The sequence below is a fragment of the Crassostrea angulata genome, unplaced genomic scaffold, assembly GCF_025612915.1.
Source record: "Crassostrea angulata isolate pt1a10 unplaced genomic scaffold, ASM2561291v2 HiC_scaffold_128, whole genome shotgun sequence".
Lineage (NCBI taxonomy): Eukaryota > Metazoa > Mollusca > Bivalvia > Ostreida > Ostreidae > Magallana > Magallana angulata.
In genome coordinates, this window is record NW_026441683.1 from 1 (window position 1) to 17489 (window position 17489).

Below are 17489 nucleotides of genomic sequence, written 5' to 3' on the forward strand. Positions count from 1 at the left end.
TTCACAGCAAGTTGTGATGAAGTAAGTCAAGCCATATTTAACGATATAACAAAAGATATCCAGCAAAAGGGCCTTTCAAAACTAATCAGCACGCTGAAGGACACCTGTGAACAAATAATCCATATAAAAAATAAAAACATGAAGAAAGTGGTAGCAGAAACAAAAAGCAAACTACAGTTAAAGAACATGAAACGGGAGAACACCGTGCCAAATTCTTCAAAGATCTTGAGGGTCTGAAACAAAATTGGACTGAAAAAATAAATCAGTATAAAATACGAGTACCCGGAAGAATCACCCAGTCTACACGACCAAGACCGACCCAACCAAGATCCTATAATAGAGGAAGAAATAGCGGTCAATGAAGTAATAAAAGCAGTCAACCCTCTATCCTACAAGAACAAACAATGTTGACCAAAGTGATCCAGGACAAAAATTAAAAGTGACTTTTACAAATACTTTTGGCCTTATTTGTAACTTTTAATGAATGATCGCACGTACCAACAGGTGCACAAAATTGTATTAGATATTGGAGAACAGTTAGAAAATGCAGGACTAACTACTTAATATATGGTAAGGCCAACCAACATAAGATCTAACCACTTGCTCGTAATTTCCTCAGCAACTCGATATGCTGTCGTAATTTTGTGTTAAGAGGCATTGTTGGCAGTGTTAAATATGAACCTTTAAAATCTTACCATTACTTGTATACCTATGTGACAAAATCAATAAAGCATTGTCATTTTATTCATCATTTATTGGTGATTTGTGTGATAGTATTTTAAGTAGGAATTCTCGGACAAGATAAGCTCTGATCATATGTATCACTGTGTTGAACTACACAGTTACAAAATGTGCACCTGATAAATTTCTCAAATTAAGCGTCTGAGTAAGAGTTTTGGCGTTAGAGTACTCATACTTCAATACACCATAACCACATCATGAGTAACGCCGAATTTGTAATCAATTGATTTTATGTTAAAGTACGTTTCTCGTGTATCCAGAGTGTACATGTACCACGCTTTTGCATCTAGCAAGTAAAACACTTTATCTCAATTTGAAAGAAAATGGAAACGGATCTTTTATGATTGACGACGCCCTTAATAAATCTGCTTGTCAATCAAGTCGCGCGCCTCGTAATAATCGGTGGATATAATGGATGTAGTTTCCTGTCTTTCTTATCTGTATAGTAATATATTCTACATGTCACTTGTCTTGCTAATTCATTGAAGCTATATAACAGGTTGCGTCTTATATAACGCGTTCTAGGTGTGGTAATAAATTTCAACCCTTTGCTGAGTAAGGATGCTTCAGATTCAGACAAATTATAGTCTGAGAGGTTAATAACATTGTTTTTAGCGTCCCGTGACAGACGTTTTGTTCGTCTGATAGCGCGAGCTTTTCTGTCATTTGCTCATCTTATTTTATACTTTTTCTCCTTTTGCGTTTTTGAGAGTCTTCTGCTAGGCATTTTACTTTAGCGTAATGCTAAATAGAATGACAGACCGCACTGATAGCTGCACGCACTGATCTTGGACTGAATACAAACTACAACTCTGGCCACGTATCAAATACAGCTTTGGAAAATGATCTCTATGCAACTAGATTGGAGGTGTGTAAAATTTAATTCCACAAGTTTATAGACAATTTGTCTCAAACAGAACGAGCTTCCTTGATCAGTCTCCGCAATGAGCCGAGTATTATTATAAAAAAGGCAGACAAATCGGTTGAGAACCGCGCCAACTATAACGCCGAAGGCAATTAATCCACAAGGACAAAACACAAGATATACATAGCCTGGTCAACTCGGTTGTAAGTGAAATGCATATCAATTCTAACATCGATAAAATCACTCACATATACCTCTCATAGCCACTTAAATTCCACCCAGGCAGGTTGTATCTACTACCTAATTAAAATACATAAAATCAGCGTCCTAGATATTGAAAAGTTCAAAGGGCGTGAAATCTTGCAGCGTGATAGCCTTGTACCTGGGAGGCCAATTATATCTCAGTGTTCCTTCCCTACAATGCCGATAGGCCACTTTGTAGATCAGTTCTTGGTGACTTTAGTACAAACACAGTACAATTATGTGAGAGACACTAAAGATTTTAACAAAATAGAATCAATGCATTTGGATCCTGATACATGGCGTATTACTTATGACGTAACCTCCGTGTACACCAATATGACAGCCACGGAACTCGTCCAATCTGCTTCAAAAGCACTCACAAAACTGAAACAACATGAGATTTCAATAAAAATCCCACAGGTTGAATATTTAGTTAAATTACTGAAAATTCTGCTCGAGAATAATGAATTTGAATTTGATGGCCATATCTATAAACACATTTTTTAGGTGCCAGCATGAGGGCTGTTCCTTCTCCCTAGGTACATGTATGTGACCTCCGCCTCTTTGATATTCTGGAGAATATCATCAAGAAGTACGAACACAAAAAGAAAATTGTAGCTCACTTTAGGTATAGGGACGACGGATTCATGGCGATGAAGGCCACAGAAACTGAAATAATGCAGTTCTTTGAACTTGCAAACCTTGAGCATAAATACCTCAAATTCACTTACAACATTCACTTGAATGAAGCTGTGTTCTTGAACACAAGAGATCTCAAAGGCCAGAGATTTAACCAGATAGAAGTCTTAGACTTCGAAACTTTTATAAAACCCATCGAAACTTTTATGTACCTTCATCGCAGCAGTGCGCACCCGAATGCTACATTCACAGGATTTATCAAGGGTGAAATCAGCAGGTACAAGAGAAACACCTCTGATCCACAGAAAACAAATCAATTAATCTTACAGTTTAAGAAACTACTCATTTTAAGGGGATACTCGGAGTCAGAAATTGACACCGTTGTTCTAGAGACAGAATCAATTAACAGACATGATTTGTTAATAAATAGCAAGACCAAATCAAATAGACCCCCTTCAGTGTTTGTTACCAAATACAACCCAGTGTCAAAAGACTCGGGAGAATACTGCGCAAACATTGGTATATTATTAAAAAAGATAAACAATGCTCCTTAATATTCCCGACACCTGCTATCATTGGATATAAGCGACACAGAAATCTTAACGAGCTCTTAAACTCATATTAGAGTCAAATCAATTCGGACAGTAGGCATTTAAAACTAGGGAGCTTCATACCAAGCATATAATCCAAGAGCGCTAACTCTCCCGTGTTGATGTGACGTATCGCCCGCATGCATAGGGCTGTTCTATAATAAGGCTACTCAGATCAACTCGTGATACAAAACAAATACTCTTGTAGCTCGCACATTAAAGAATATTATCTCTCTAAGACAAAATATAATGTCTTACTTATTGTCTTGAATTCGTTAAAAGCATACAGTTTTGGACTCACAGAGCCTTTAATGAACATGTTGTATTACTTGATTATACATAAAACATTATTCTCAGTTCTCATACCGATCGGTATGCAAAACCCCGGGTTGGACCTCTGATGAGGGACAGACCCTGGAATATCTCCTCAATTTGCCCGAAACACCGATTCATGTGTCAGGTCCTCATCCGTCGGCACACGTGGTGCCGGGTGGCAATTATTTTTACATTACAGTACCAAGACTTTTTATTCAAAGTGGGAAGTTACAGTATTGTGTGAAAACTTTTTTTAAAACTTTCATTCAATTAAATTACAGTTTTGCTAATTAAAAAGTTATCATTGAAATGCCTATTATACCTGCATTTTTGAAAACTCGCATTCGGTTAAGTTTGATAATATATCAGAAGAAAATGTTTCAATACAATACCATACATTTATTTATCGATAATTTTCAGGTTTATCATTAGATTTTGTTTTTTTTTTAATTCAAGATGACAATGTGCGCACATGTGCGTACATATGTGACAATTTACATACATATATGTGTATCGCCATTAAACAACTTTTATGAAATCAATAAAATGACTTTCTATTATTTTTCTTTCCTTAGTGATGCGTGATTACAGGATTGATCAAGCAGAAACAGTATGACTGGAAGGATTCCAATCTAGAGTTCTTCGGGTCAAAAGAAGAGAGAGACGTCAAAAGTAAGACATAATACATGTTTATACGAAAAAAAAATTAGATAGCTACATAAACCAATTTACATGCATTTTAAAAAAATTGCTAAAAATAACATTTGTATCTGAAATGTTGATTGAAGAAAAAAGTTGCTCAGAAAAGGATGAATTTTTCATTAATAATTTCGATAGAATTGAAATCTATTCTATGTGATGTATGCTTTGTTCAGATTTTGACATATTTCAATCTGATTAAAATCAGATCCTTTGATCCGCTCATTCAGATTGCTACACTAGGTAGCGATCTGAGTGAGCGGATCAAAGGATCTGATTTTAATCAGATTGGACATATTTGACCTCTATAATTAGTTAGGTTGCGGTCGTTTGCATCAAAATTTTTAAAAAATCGAATCTTACATAACAATTTATTTAATGAAAAATCACTCTTATTCCAATTAATTCGCTTATGATAAATGACAATTATGAAACGTTTTACTTTTAACTTTGAGTTTTTGTTTTCATGAATGTTATTTTCCATATTCTACTTCTTTTAGAGTTTGTTGAGCTTATTGTGTGGGATTGGAATGTCTATATTTGTTAGGATTTGCAAATCTGAATAAGATTGATTTAAGGTAAAACATTTATTCGTGCTCTATCAGGGTATTGAATAGTTTATTTCGAAGGTAACAGTCATCCGCATTATTGAATTTAAATTGTATTTAGAGAGAAAACTTCCTTTCATCTTCTTTCAACTGGTTATATTTTCTCAATCAACAAAATAAAAGAGTTAAAATCAAAGTCAATATGTCTTGCTTTATATTTGTATCGTTACATTTTGATAAAGTTGCCTGCTTTCAAACCACCTATTTCATGAGTAAAAAAGGATGGATTATTCAATATCCAAGCACAAGGATTATTTGTATTGATCCCTTGTATCCCTTGTATCACTTGTTTACACACCGTAAATACATTAAAACTCTATTAAACTAATACACATAGATGATGTGTATAGATATATTTTACAGTAGTACCACATTGTATTTATATTTAAATATTTATCTTTCCAATGTGGGAAGGGGGGGGGATCATTTCGCACTCGTTTTCAAAAGTTGCATTAAGGTACAAGGTATCGTTTTCTTAATTAAAGCAACTCGGCAAACTAGGAAAATATATCAAAAATCAAGGAGGTATATCTATACTACTATATTGAAATAATAGACTCCAATTTGTGGGCTTTCATGCCGAGAAATCGGAAGAGTACTGTCTTTTGTTTTTATATATTTTTAACATAATTGGTACCAGGAGATTACCAATTTGTTATTATTTTTTCTCAATCAGGGTTCGCTAATTAATAATCAACGAAAATTCCTTTAAAAGATCCGGAAATCTTCAGAATTTTTCAGATTTTACAATCTTGCGCATGCCCATTACATTCACGCTAAATCATGGAATGCTCTTTATTTTATGTTTCCACAATATCACATTTGCATGGATAAACTCAAAATACGTGTAAATTTTCAATAAAAATTTGCTATATATTCTGTTCATGAAAGAAAATACGTGAGATAACTCTCAGTGCGTTTAATATGAAAAATTCCGAGAGTTCTGAATGTCAACATGTTGTGCAAATTCAATGTATCAATTTCGTAAATGCTCGACATAATATGCAATGTCGACCCGTGCACGCACGGGTCAAAGTCTAGTGTTTTTAAATGTTATTAACATCTCTAAAAATCGAGGAATCTAATGTTTTATCAAACTTGATTACCAAACAAGTCAAACATGTTTCTGGCTTTTTTTGGTTTTTTTTGTATTGTAAGAGTCGGCCTCATCTTGTGAAAGAGCTTGGAAAGCGGCTGGCTTAAAACCGGGAATTCAAATATGGCGTATTGTGGTAAGCTTCGATCTGATCTTGGTAATTTTCTACATTTCTTATGTATCTTGTGCTATGAATATGAAGTATTATTGTCTGCATTTCATTAAAGTAACTTCATGGCCGGAGGAGGATTATGGAAAATTCTTTGATGGAAATTCCTATATAGTTCTAAATGTAAGTATTATCATGTCAATGAATTTGCTAAGCATATTTATAAAATAAAGAGTCCACAAATATAACACTACAAGAATAAACATTCTTTTACTGCCTAAAAGTTTTATAATAAAATTTCAAATCATTTCAAAAACTACTTTGCCAATGAACGTACTACTTATAATATACCGTGTATCCGCTTTTTTTGTTTTGTTTTGTTTTGGTTTTGTTTTGGTTTTTTTTGTTTTGCGAAAATGGGGAAAATGTGTAGCATTTTTAATTTTGTGTTAGCCATTTTTTGCAATTTAAATTGTTTCTTATAGAAAATGATACAGACTGTAATTTCTTCATATTCAATAATTTGCGATTTAAAAGACATCGCGAAAAAAGGCAAAAATTAGATCATCGCGAAAATTACCGGATATACAGTAGGTATAATGTCAAAACATTAAAATCATGATTGTACACCAAGATGAGTTCCATCAATATGTTTGTACATGTATGTTCTATGTTTGTGTTTAAGACCTACAAAAAGGAGGACTCTGACGCTCTGCTTTATGATGTTCACTTCTGGATCGGGAAATACAGTACGCAGGTAAGTCTTTGAAAATAATCAAACTATCATTAGAGACACATGTGTCTGTGACAAAATCACACACACACACACACACACACACACACACACACACACACACACACACACACACACACACACACACACACACACACACACACACACACACACACACACACACACACACACACACACACACACACACATACTGGTTTATATCACATAACGAGGTATAGATTTCCATGAAAACGTTCAGAGGTATATGCTTTCTACTGAAGTTACCGATAACTGCCATAGTAGATTTAGTTCGAATCAAACATTAAATTTCATCGATCATCCATAATTTTTAGAATTCTCAACGATAACCTTGCAATACAAATAGAAATTTTCTATACAACCCGAGGTATTCCTTTAATGGTCATGCCCAAATATGGTATATATCTCAGAATGTATATATTCTGTTTCTACTTTTTTCACATTTACTCAAATTATTAACGTTGTTTTAAATAAAAGGAAGATGCTGATGTGTCGGTGATATAACCACATATAACACCAAAGAGCATCCAAACACTCATTAGAAATATTACTTAAGTATGCTTACTTTTATTTTCCTTAATGCAAAGAACTATATAATTATGATATTAGCCAAATTTGGCCCCCAAAATTCGCTATTTTGATTCAAATGATTCAGGTACATTACTTTGTTGTGTTATTTTATAAAAGAGTTGACATGAAATATGTTTTTACCTATTTATTTGATTTATATGCACTTACTAGCAGTATATGACGTCAGAAGTGACGCTATTTTTATAATTCAATCAAAATCAATCAAAAATTAACATTTTTCTTATTTTTTTCGCAATGGGAAATATAGAGCGACTCTTTGAACAAGAACAAACTTTTTGTCACTTATAAGTATTGGAGAGATACATCTTTGGTGAAAATATTTTGTTTGTTCAAGCAGTCGTTCAGTGTTTCCTTAAAGAAAAACTGCCTCAAAACAAGCCGTTTTATGCTAAAAATGAGAAAATGGCGGGAAAAGGTAAACTTTATGATGTCAATTTTTTAAATTGTGGGCACTAAAATCAATATGAAAATTATGAAAAAACTTCAAATGTGTATTTGTACAAATGAAACAAAGAATTACAGTAAAATGGCAATGTTCATCTTAGGGGGCCATTTTAGGCTCAAACCATATATAGTCCTTTAAAATATTCAAAGTCTGCAATTTGCTGGTCAGCAGTATTTTTGCGCACTCCATGGGGAATATAACTTGCAAACACAGTTTAGTTAAAATGGTTAGACTATATGATTGATTGTAGATATTTAAGAACGTTTCCTTGACTACACAGTGGTATTTAGATATTTGTTTAGCTGTGTAGACATGATATAATGCAATCAATTATTGAAAAAAAAATACAATTAAATGGTATGTGATCACAGTACAAGATCATTGTAGAAAGCAAATTAAAATACAACAGGTGCCATTTAATAGATGATTTTTTTTCAACATCTATTCCATCATTCTTTAACATAAAGCACATGTGCATAGCAAAATGCTCAGATAATATTTCACAAAATGAAATAATATTTTTCACAGATGAACACCGCATTTTAGATAAATCGAATTCTTACAATTAATTTTCTTTAATTGACACATTTTGTATTGTTCTGGATAGGACGAGTATGCCACTGCTGCATACAAGACAGTGGAACTAGACACATATTTAGATGACGCCCCTGTCCAGCACAGAGAAGTTCAAGGTCACGAGTCAAAGCTCTTCAAGACTTACTTCAACGCAATAACGTGAGTAAAACGAGGGAATTAATAATTAATATGCTGGAAAATTATGGGAAATGCGCAGTATCTTTCTTTATTCCATCCATCTCCCTACCTTCTCTCTCTCTCTCTCTCTCTCTCTCTCTCTCATGGTTAGAAATATCATTCAGATCTCTTTACAACATATTTCTAAGTAAAAGTGAAACTAGAGTTAATCTCCCTTTCAAATAATTCAATGGTTTGAATAAAGTCAAACACATAATGGTACTTGTATATTGATTATTTTTACGTGGAATAGATACATGCATGGTGGGGCAGAGAGCGGATTTCGTCGAGTGAAGCCAGAACAGTACAAACCCAGATTATTCCATTTCCATGGTGACAAGCGGGGAGTCATGGTGAAAGAGGTTTATATTTGTTTAAAACTCTTTACTTAAAAATATTTTTCATTCGGTTTCATATAAGATGATTACTATGCAAAATGCAGGTATTATGATTTATCAAGACACCGTAGAAATTAAATTTTTATTGGAGATTTGGGAGTTATGTACATACCACATGCAAAAGTGTTGTTCAGATGTGACTGTATTATTATAAAAAGATGCAGATATTGAGAAATAAAATCGAATGTGCCGTTTACCTTATTAAAAAATAAACTTACAAACTGGTACATAAATATCAAACAAAAAAGTGTGTTAGACAAAAGGTGAATAAATATATTAATACAATGACTGGTTTCTGTTTCGCTTTAGATCCCACGTATGGAGAAGTACATTGATGACACAGATGTGTACATCCTGGACCTTGGACTTCATATCTACCAATATAATGGACAGGGCTCCAACAAAGACGAAAGAGTCAGGGTGAGTTATCAACACAAAACGAAGCTTTTTTTAAAGTTTAAGCCTCATATACAAAATGCAGTATATATTAAATGCAAATGCTTTAATAATATTATCTCGACTTCTGAAACAAGATTTTTAATGTGTGTGTGTGTGTGTGTTAAAGGCTCTGCAGTATGTTAACTCACTAAGGGCTGAAAGAAGTGGAAAAGCTGTGAAAACGACAGTTCTGGACCAAGTAGCCGGTGGAACGGTTTGTTACAGATGTATTTTCTTTAGTAACTTCGTCTTGCTATTTCATTCAATTCCCTCTAAGGGCTTGATATTCATGACCAATTTTAGACTCAATTATATCCATATACAAAGAGCTTTTTATTAAGATAATTGAAAATATCCAAAATATTTTTCTATTATATAATAACGTTATAGATAAACAGAATACATATACGATTTAACTTTAAGGCCGATACACGTACATGTATATTGGTACTATTTTTAGTACCTGGCCTCCTTAACATATAATTATATTAATCTGATGTTATTACAGGGCGTATTTTTCCGACATCTGGACCAAACCGAGGGTGAAGACTTTGAATCTGAAGAAGACATGGAATCAACTGATGTTTCTGAACATGAACTCTACAGGTAAAATTAGGGGAAAATGTAAATACAACGAATAGGAAAAGCGGAATAACTGTAGTTTGAATCAAAATTTACTAATTGTAATTATTGCTATGAACTTGCAGACCTTAAACTACGTATATATAGTGTATCGTGTACTTTTCGTCAATGTGCTTATTCAAATGAATATCTTAACTTGCAGACTATCAGATGCTGAAGGCTCGTTGAAGTTTTCATTGGAAAAAGAAGGTCCCGTTGGCCTGAAAGATTTTGATGGCAACGTAAGCTTTTTTAACCTGATAAATAACTGTCATTTGTGTTCCTTATATATTATCTTGTGAAATGAGTAATCATGATGTATATTGTATTTTACATTTTAAAATTAATATTGGATCATATACATATATACGAAAACGTAGGAGATTTGTTTTTCTATTTACATATTCTTAATAATTGCTCATTTTATATTACATGTATCTTGTAAGATTAATAAATAAAACCGAGAATGCATTTTAAGATTTTACAGAGATATTGAACACGTATTTATCAAAAACATTATTTCTAATGAATTATGAATTCGTTTCTTGCTTATCCCGTTGTCATGATTTTTTCCCTGAAGGATGTCTTTATTTTTGACACAAAACAAGAACTCTTTGTATGGGTTGGTAACCACACAACCCATGAAGAGAGGAAGAACGCTTTGATATATGCCCATGTAAGTCGTTTATCTTTAACGTCATAAAATATATCGAAAAAAACCGCATAAAATAAACATTTTCAATTTATTTAGCATTATTGGGAATATAGTGAGAAGTGTTTTAACCTTTAACCTTTAACTTTTTTAAAATAAAAAGTATTGAATTTGATTTCAGATATCATAATTATTATGATATCATGAAAAAGAAAGCATATTTTAGCAGCTATTAAGAATAATCTGTAAATATATCATAGGCGACAGATGAGTTGTGCCAATCAGTCAACTGAATGTAAACTGAAAAGTCTCAAAAGGTGACTGAAGGGCATACTGTATATAAGGCTATTTTTGCTCCGTTTAATTTTCACCCTTCTAAACTTGCAAACAGTTTTGCCACGTCTTGAATTCGCCCAGCAGACACATTTTTATTTAAAAAGAGAAGATATGAGACATTGGAATTCGCCCAGTCTTACATTTGCCCGCTGACAACAAGGTCGAAATGGGCAAATATAGAACGAGGCGTATATTTCCCTGTATACAGTAGCTCTCCTATATAATTAATCACGTTTAAATTGTCTTAAATTTTAGTCATCTTTCAGTTGATACCTCCATCTAACTTATTAGAATATATTGAAATATGATTTTGTTTATGCGTTAACTTTGATTTATATCTTTTTGACAGAATTACTTGAAGGAGACCAGCCATCCTTTGATTCCCGTGAGTTGTCTGAATGAGGGGGCCGAAAACAAATCATTCAGTATGGCACTTACCGCCTAGGGCTTTGGAAACTTAACTCTTCAATTGGGATAAAACCCAAACAAAACAATATACGAACAATACAAATCAATGATAGTTGAATAAATCAAAATCATCATTAACTTTTTTATATTAATAGTTTGATTTTGTTTGGTTAAGGGTTATCTAATTCTTGCAATTTTTGTTCATTATGAACATAAGTATTTACTGTTTATCTTTAACATGCTGGACAAGGTGTTATTAATTGCATTATTAATAGCTTGATAATAAGATGTTATCTCTTTGACTAAATGAACAATGTTTTTACACATTTGAATGTATTTTTTTATTGAATTTCCTGCATTGTGTACATTAAAATGACACTAGCACCAATATAATAAGCATGCATGTTCCTGTGTATCTTATGAAATTTGAATTTTCCCTTCATAGCAGTTTCAATTTTTATTTTATTATTTTTTTTTTGGGGGGGGGGGGTATCTACCGGTATTCATAAAGTTTATAGCAGAATCATGTGAAAAGACATCTGCATTTTAGACCATTTAAAAAACAATGACTGTGTACAATTTGTTTTACCTTTTAAAAGAGGGATAACTCAGAATATTTCCAAACAACGTATACTTTTCAAGATTATATTTCTTTAAAAAACGAAAACATTTTACATCTTCATAACATTTATACAATCTTGTTGCCTTTTTGCTCACATTGAAGCGTTTAGAAATCTTGCAAAAAATTACTACGATTCAGTTATAGTTTCATTAATTTTAAACCCGCTCTCAGGGGGCCTACATGTAGCTGTTAATAATATACAGTCATACAACTATATACATTTAATGTACAGTCGTGTTGATTATTGTTATTACTCATTCTTTAATGCATGTATGCATTTTAATGCTTTGATGTGCCGTCATAAAAATGTTTATGTTCTCCAGTATATTTTACAAATTACTGTAATTAATGCCAGCTTTTTTACAAACTAAGCAATATCTTATTTCCAAACAAGAAATGACTTCTGTTATTCATTATGGTAAGTTCTATGTTAAAAAAAGCTGTTTTGCTGAAAGGGAATTCTTTGCTATCAAATCAACAAGAAAGGTGAAACTAGAGTAATTAATATTGTAGGGTCAAACAATCATGGTAAACAGGGCTTTAGAGAGATGTCAGCAAAGCTACTAAAAGCAGTATGTTTTGGCAACTAGTAGTGATAATTTTCAAAGTAATTCTTTAGATGGTTACTATGCTGTCTTGTATCAATTAAATAAAAGAGCCAAAGAAAGTGACCAAGCTTCAAAGAAAAGTAGAATAATTATTGTATAAATATTCAATTCGATAGGTAAGCTAGATACAGAGCAGCAGATCAAATGTTATCAAAAATTAAAATAAACCAAAAGGTTTTAATAAATAAAAAGTGCCTGTTTGGCAGGGTAACTGTTGAAATTGACACCCCGAGACGACCATTGTCAACTGACGCGAAGCGGAGGTTGACAATGGTTTTCGAGGGGTGTCAATTCCAACAGTTACCCTCCCAAACAGGCACTATTTATTTTATTATACTGAATGTCTTAAATTTAAAGAAAATTTTACTGCTTTCATATCGAAATGAAGTGAATTCTACGGCGAACCGTACGCGCATAATTTACGCGCATTTAACAATTCGTTGTGTTACCCGTTGTCAAGTGTGTTGCTAACGCTGAGGGTAATAGCACGGATTGCCAACTGCGTCTAAACCAATCAGATTTCAGTATTTAACATGAAAGTATAATTAAACTTTTTATTCCCTAGCACACTGTTTTTCATCATGTAAAATAACATTTTACACGCTTTTGGTACTTATATAGTCAATTTATAGAATAGAAAGTATTTGTTAAATTATTTGAAATAGACAGTACATCTGTACAACGATGCCCTGGTCGATAAAGGGTCCGTTTGAAATGAACATTAATTTTCTTTACCATGAATAAAAATGACTGCTCCAATTTTTATTAATTGGACTGCTCCTTTCTTTTTGCCATAAAATCTTATTTCCAACACTTATTAGCCCCGTCATCCTTATATTTGTGAGAAAAAATATATAGACTGCTTCATGTATCAACACTTTCAATAGTACAGAAATATTTCTTCTGGTTAATTTTCGTTGTAGTCTTACAGTATATTTTGCATCTCATAGGTTTGGAAGAATTCCCCTTAGGAGAGACTGTGTCGTGAAAGCGAGATATTTCCTCTCTACAATAATAAAAACATTCCCGAAAATGCGAGATTTTTTATGTGTATTTTAAATAAATGAAAAATTCAAATATAAAAAATGTGAAGGTTAGAAAAGCAATGTGAGGAAATTTTACTTTCTAAGACGAACCTTTTTGGCCTAAATTATCATAAAGAAACAGCCAAATCGTCACCTAGGGGAATATGAGTATGACATGATCATGATTATGTCTTGCAGTCAGTGATTTTCTTTCTTTTTTTTTTCTTAGATCTCTGTAGGTTTCGACCAATCGATAAACAGAGCGTGTAGATTTCAATCCTGTCAGTTTCTATAAAGCTATGAATTAACAATGAGTTTCCGTAAAAAAAATTCTAGAGTGAATCATACCCGGTAATAATAATTATGTTACTTCCATAATTACTGTCTGTGAGTGATATAATAAAATCTTTTTTAATTGTTTATTGTGTATGCGTGCGTGTTTTTCTTTTCTTGACTTTTTTAATGACGTAATGGTACTGCAACACCTGCAAAATAGTTCTGACCGCACTCGTGTATAGACTGCATGTTTTATAAGCACAGATGTCTGCACTGCTCAAACTGGTGGCGGTATTTGTTACAGAAATGAACTATATATACGCCAGTTTCTAAATTAAAAAGTTCAGTGATTTTTACCTTGGAGATCGGATGACAGAGAACAGTGAAAAATTCAAGTCGAAAATATTGGATATGGGGTACATGTCACCTATATCTATTTGTGTAAATAATAAACTTTGCCAGGACGAACAAAAAAAACTAAGGTGGAAATCCTTTAGTTCGACATGTTTTGAAACAAGATTCATGTATTTGGCGGTAGGGGGCAGTTATTTTTTACAAAATTCACGGTAGCCAGGGGATGTGTGTCTTCGGAACTCTGTAACTAGAATTTCCGCACTTCCTTTTCAGCACAAATACCTTTAAATCACCCCTTTTAAGGCCAATCACCAATTTCTGAGAAAATGTACTAGTCAGAATGGGTAAAATTTCCAACATGATGTTTTCTTTTTGGCCCTCTTACATGTATATGCACCCATTCGAATGATATTGTCATTTCAATTTACACCACTTGGTTTTACATGTATTTGCCCCTTTCAGTTTCGCAGTAAAAATCGTGTTTCGCGGTTATAATCTATTTCGTAGAATATGGTTACTTGTTGTCAAATATAGAATTTAGACTTTAAGTGATTTTAAACTTTATCTTTATTAACGGGTTTATAAAATGAGTTCCGGAGATAAATATGACAATAGAAAATAAAGGGGTTCTTGGCTGTTGCACCAATTAATATGTCTTTGTTTCCCCCCCCCCCCCCCCCGTTGTATACATATATAAGCAAAAACGATAACATGTTTGCAGATGTAGAAAGCACAGAGCACATTTTGTATTTTTTTGGTATTTTGTGCGGAAAAAAAACACCAGCAACACAAAACCAGTTTTATACATATAACCATAAACGTTTGTATATGAAAAATTAAACAAATTTAAAATCATCAGTGATTTTAAGGTTCATGTTTATTTAGTTTTTTCGGCAAGTATAACAATACACAATATTTATATTTTCTACTGTATTTGTGATAACATCATGAATCAACTTTGAAGCATAAAACCTAATAATTTCATAATAACATAGCCGAAAAACGGTATTGGCTGTGCTGCGTAGTATAGCATTGAATGATTTATTTTTGACGTCGTCGTGTCAATAACTGCCGTCAGGTGAGCAGACAAATTGAATAACGCGCGTTAGCGCGTTATGATAATTTGTCTGCTCACCTGACGGCAGTTATTGACACGACGACGTCAAAAATAAATCATTTAATGCTTATATTTACATTCCCTTACTGAAGAAATCAATTGTTTACTGAAATAAATCGATATAAAGTGAAGACCACGGAGGGAGTAAATTAGTAACAGCAAGAACAGCTGATTTGTAATACCGGTTTAAACTGGTTTTCACAAAGACCGTTGAGATGAGATCGACGAGCATGAAAATATAATCCATGAAAAATAACTATTGAAATGTTGCTTTTAACAATAAAGTCAACTGTTTTGTTGAATAATTATAAAACATGGTGTTTTGACAACATTTATGAAATACATTTTTTAACCGATTACATAGAAATCACTGTTTGAGAACTACTTATGTAAATTACATGTAAATTCATACGCAGTGAATAGGTGTTGCATTTAGAGGCATTTAAACATCACAGAATTTAATGGAAAAACACAGTAGAATGTAAATATTAAAACATAGCATGTGCTACAAATAAAAATAGTGGCTTTAATATATGTAATTTTTTAAGTGTAAAAATTGTAAATGATATAAATATAAGTAATAAGGATTCATTTTATGAATATAAAAAGGCAATACTTTCGATCGGAGCGTGGTCAAATCTATCATAAAGCCCTTCGGACTTTATTGGATTTGACCACGCCCCGACCGAAATTACCACCTCTTTATACTCAAAGAATGATTCTTTATTCCTTAATTACAACTGATGTTTTATGAATGAACGCAACCATGGGGTTTGAAATCGCTGAATTGCAATAAAATCTGGAATACCGTTCCATCATCACACATTCCTGAAAACAAACATTTGATTGGCATTAGATATATTTATGTTGCATTTCTTAACAAAAATACACATGATTGAAAAAATGGTATTTGTGCGAAAAATATACAGATACATGTGTTACATTAAAAGTTTAAAATCGAAGATTTCTAAACTTATCTATAACAATCGATTGTGAGAACAAGTGGACGTTGGTCTGAATTTAAAAAATTATCATATGAAGTTGAAATAAGTAAATTATATTAAGGAATGAATTGAATTTCTACCTATGTTATACGATATAACATAACTTGGAACAGTTTACTGTTTACGCTTTATAAACCGCGAAGCCGGTTATTGCAAGAGAAAAGGGCATGATCAGTCAGACATGAGTCATAAAAATTCAGAAAGATAAATTTTAATAAAATGATGATATGAGTACAAACCTAATTTTCCATACATTGATTTTTTAACAGTCATGCTGGAAACTTCCTTAGGTCCATAACTTGTCTTTTCAGACGGAACATTCCATGAACATGGCATGTAAAATAAAAAATCATTAACAACACAAGAACATTGTCGTTATAGAATATTCATATTTATTGATTCTTCATCATATAATTGAAATTATTAAATAAAATCTTCAATTGTGCCATTCAATTTCCATTTGTTTCCATTTGAGTTTTCATTTGGGTCCATTTGTTTCCATTTGGGTCCATTTGGGTCATTTTACGTTCCATTTGGGTCCATTTGGGTAAATCGACGCACCCTCTAATCTCTGTACGGGTGTCATCCACGCATTGATAGCTAGTCCAGCTAACGCCATTTTATTGTAAGAACGGTAACTCTTACTTGTGACCTGACGGCCATATTTGATGGTCAGAGACGACCACGATAGGCGATATCAAAAATTTTATCTGTAAGTATAAATTAGAACAATGACAACTGGATTTAATGAGTTGAATAGATAAAGACTAATGTTTACTTTGTTTGTATACTTTTAAAGTGAAATAAATTTGGATAACACAATGTGTGACAGTAAAATACAATTATTGTTTTCGTTACCAGTGATGTATTTTTTACAGTTTATAGTTATTTGCTCATAGATTGGAATTAGTTGGATATCATATGAACTTCTACTAATATATACCTACGTATCCGTGCGAAAGATTTTTTTTTTAAATACTGCGCTTTTCTGCGATAACAGTTTAAACGTTTCCCTATATCAATAATTGCATTTTATTACCTCCCCCTTGTTATAGTCTGTTTTTAATATTTGTATGTTCTTTAAGGCTTGTCAAGGACAGTTTCCATTTCAAGAAAAGAATTTTCCATATAATGTAAGTCAATTTATTTAATATCTTGTAATAT

General features: G+C 32.7%; 1 protein-coding gene across 1 annotated transcript; it reads left to right on the top strand.

Annotated features, from left to right (window-relative positions):
• The first annotated feature begins 138 nt into the window (after positions 1–138).
• On the top strand, positions 139–12745 carry LOC128169428 (gelsolin-like protein 2). Its single transcript, XM_052835577.1, has 14 exons — positions 139–231; positions 2389–2765; positions 3971–4065; positions 5859–5932; positions 5999–6088; positions 6591–6662; positions 8321–8448; positions 8720–8828; positions 9174–9284; positions 9430–9516; positions 9811–9908; positions 10087–10165; positions 10504–10599; positions 11261–12745. The coding sequence occupies exons 1-14, from the start codon at positions 139–141 to the stop codon at positions 11354–11356; spliced, it is 1605 nt and encodes a 534-aa protein (XP_052691537.1). The 3' UTR covers positions 11357–12745.
• Positions 12746–17489: the final 4744 nt, after the last annotated feature.

Coding starts and splice junctions, on each gene's coding strand:
- LOC128169428 (XM_052835577.1), top strand. CDS start 139: ATGAAGAAAGTGGTAGCAGAAACAAAAAGCAAACTACAGTTAAAGAAC. Junction 6,663..8,320: donor TCGGGAAATACAGTACGCAG/GTAAGTCTTTGA, acceptor TGTTCTGGATAG/GACGAGTATGCCACTGCTGC. Junction 8,829..9,173: donor GGGGAGTCATGGTGAAAGAG/GTTTATATTTGT, acceptor GTTTCGCTTTAG/ATCCCACGTATGGAGAAGTA.